The sequence below is a fragment of the Arachis ipaensis genome, chromosome B03, assembly GCF_000816755.2.
Source record: "Arachis ipaensis cultivar K30076 chromosome B03, Araip1.1, whole genome shotgun sequence".
Lineage (NCBI taxonomy): Eukaryota > Viridiplantae > Streptophyta > Magnoliopsida > Fabales > Fabaceae > Arachis > Arachis ipaensis.
The window spans coordinates 44,438,658-44,439,718 of NC_029787.2; the positions used below are offsets into that span (position 1 = coordinate 44,438,658).

The 1,061-nt window shown below is 27.3% G+C and overlaps 1 protein-coding gene across 1 annotated transcript in view; it reads right to left on the reverse strand.

The window, feature by feature from the left end:
- LOC107630399 overlaps positions 1–1,061 on the reverse strand; it is a 4,962-nt gene that overhangs the window by 654 nt on the left and 3,247 nt on the right. The window contains exon 3 of the mRNA XM_016333509.2: positions 139–312. Within this exon, the coding sequence (XP_016188995.1) occupies positions 139–312 (174 nt within the window). The remainder of the gene's footprint in view (positions 1–138; positions 313–1,061) is intronic.

The window sequence follows — 1,061 nt, forward strand, 5'->3', positions numbered from 1 at the left end:
AGATGTAAAAAAAAGTTATCTACTGACATAATAATACGTAATTAAATATATGTATTATAATCTTTTACACAGTCAAAATTAAATAAAAAAATAAAAGTGCCAAGAAATAGTATGAAGGTAGATTTTGGAGGAACTAACTGCAATCCAGAGATGTGAATATGTGAGAAATCCATGTTAGCTGAAGTGTCTAAGACACCAAGTGATGAAACCATGGGACTTTGATGAGTCTGTGGGGACATTATTGGAGGCTGATTTATGGCAATCACTCTGCAATTGAAGTACCTGGATATGTTGTTATTCCCCATTGCCAATCTATGCAAGTTCAAGAAATAATAAGAAACAAACTTCTTTCAATTATGATATTAATAAAAAGGTTTAGTTAAAAAAGAGTAAATTAGATATAAAAATGTATCCGAAAGGTTAAGAAAATAATTTTAAAAACCAAAGAATGACAAAATAACTCCTAAAAAATAATATTTGTTTGACAAAAATTATCAAACAGTATTTTTTAGAGGATTTTTTTGTCATTTTTAACTTAAAATAATAAAAGTATAATGCACCTAAAATTCAATGCATTAGCTATCTGATTAAGACACAAACTAAAATGAATGGATGAGTAGAGTTAGGGTTCTTGAATCACACTGTTACCGAAAGTGCTATCTGTGATACAAAATCTCTAATCTCTCACTAAAAAAAGAAAAGTTAAGTGTAGTTGAAAGGTTCTGTTTCAACTTTCAACCCTGTTAATAGCTTATCCTTATGTTTGCCAATTTGGCAATTTCCTGTATTGATAACATTAATTTTGGAGCTTTCTTGGCTCCATTATGCATAACTAACAAATAGTTTAATATCATATACCTTGTAAACTTTTATTGCTCTTATAAATTTTAATTTGACATCTATTCCAATCAATTGTATTGTTAGATTTTATTCTTAAATTGTTTTTGGTGTTTACAAATTATAGATATTTAAATATTTTTTTATTTCTTATTTATTGACCACTGAATTACTGCATGCATAATATAAGATTTGAACTCTCGATATTTGTTTAAACGAATGAG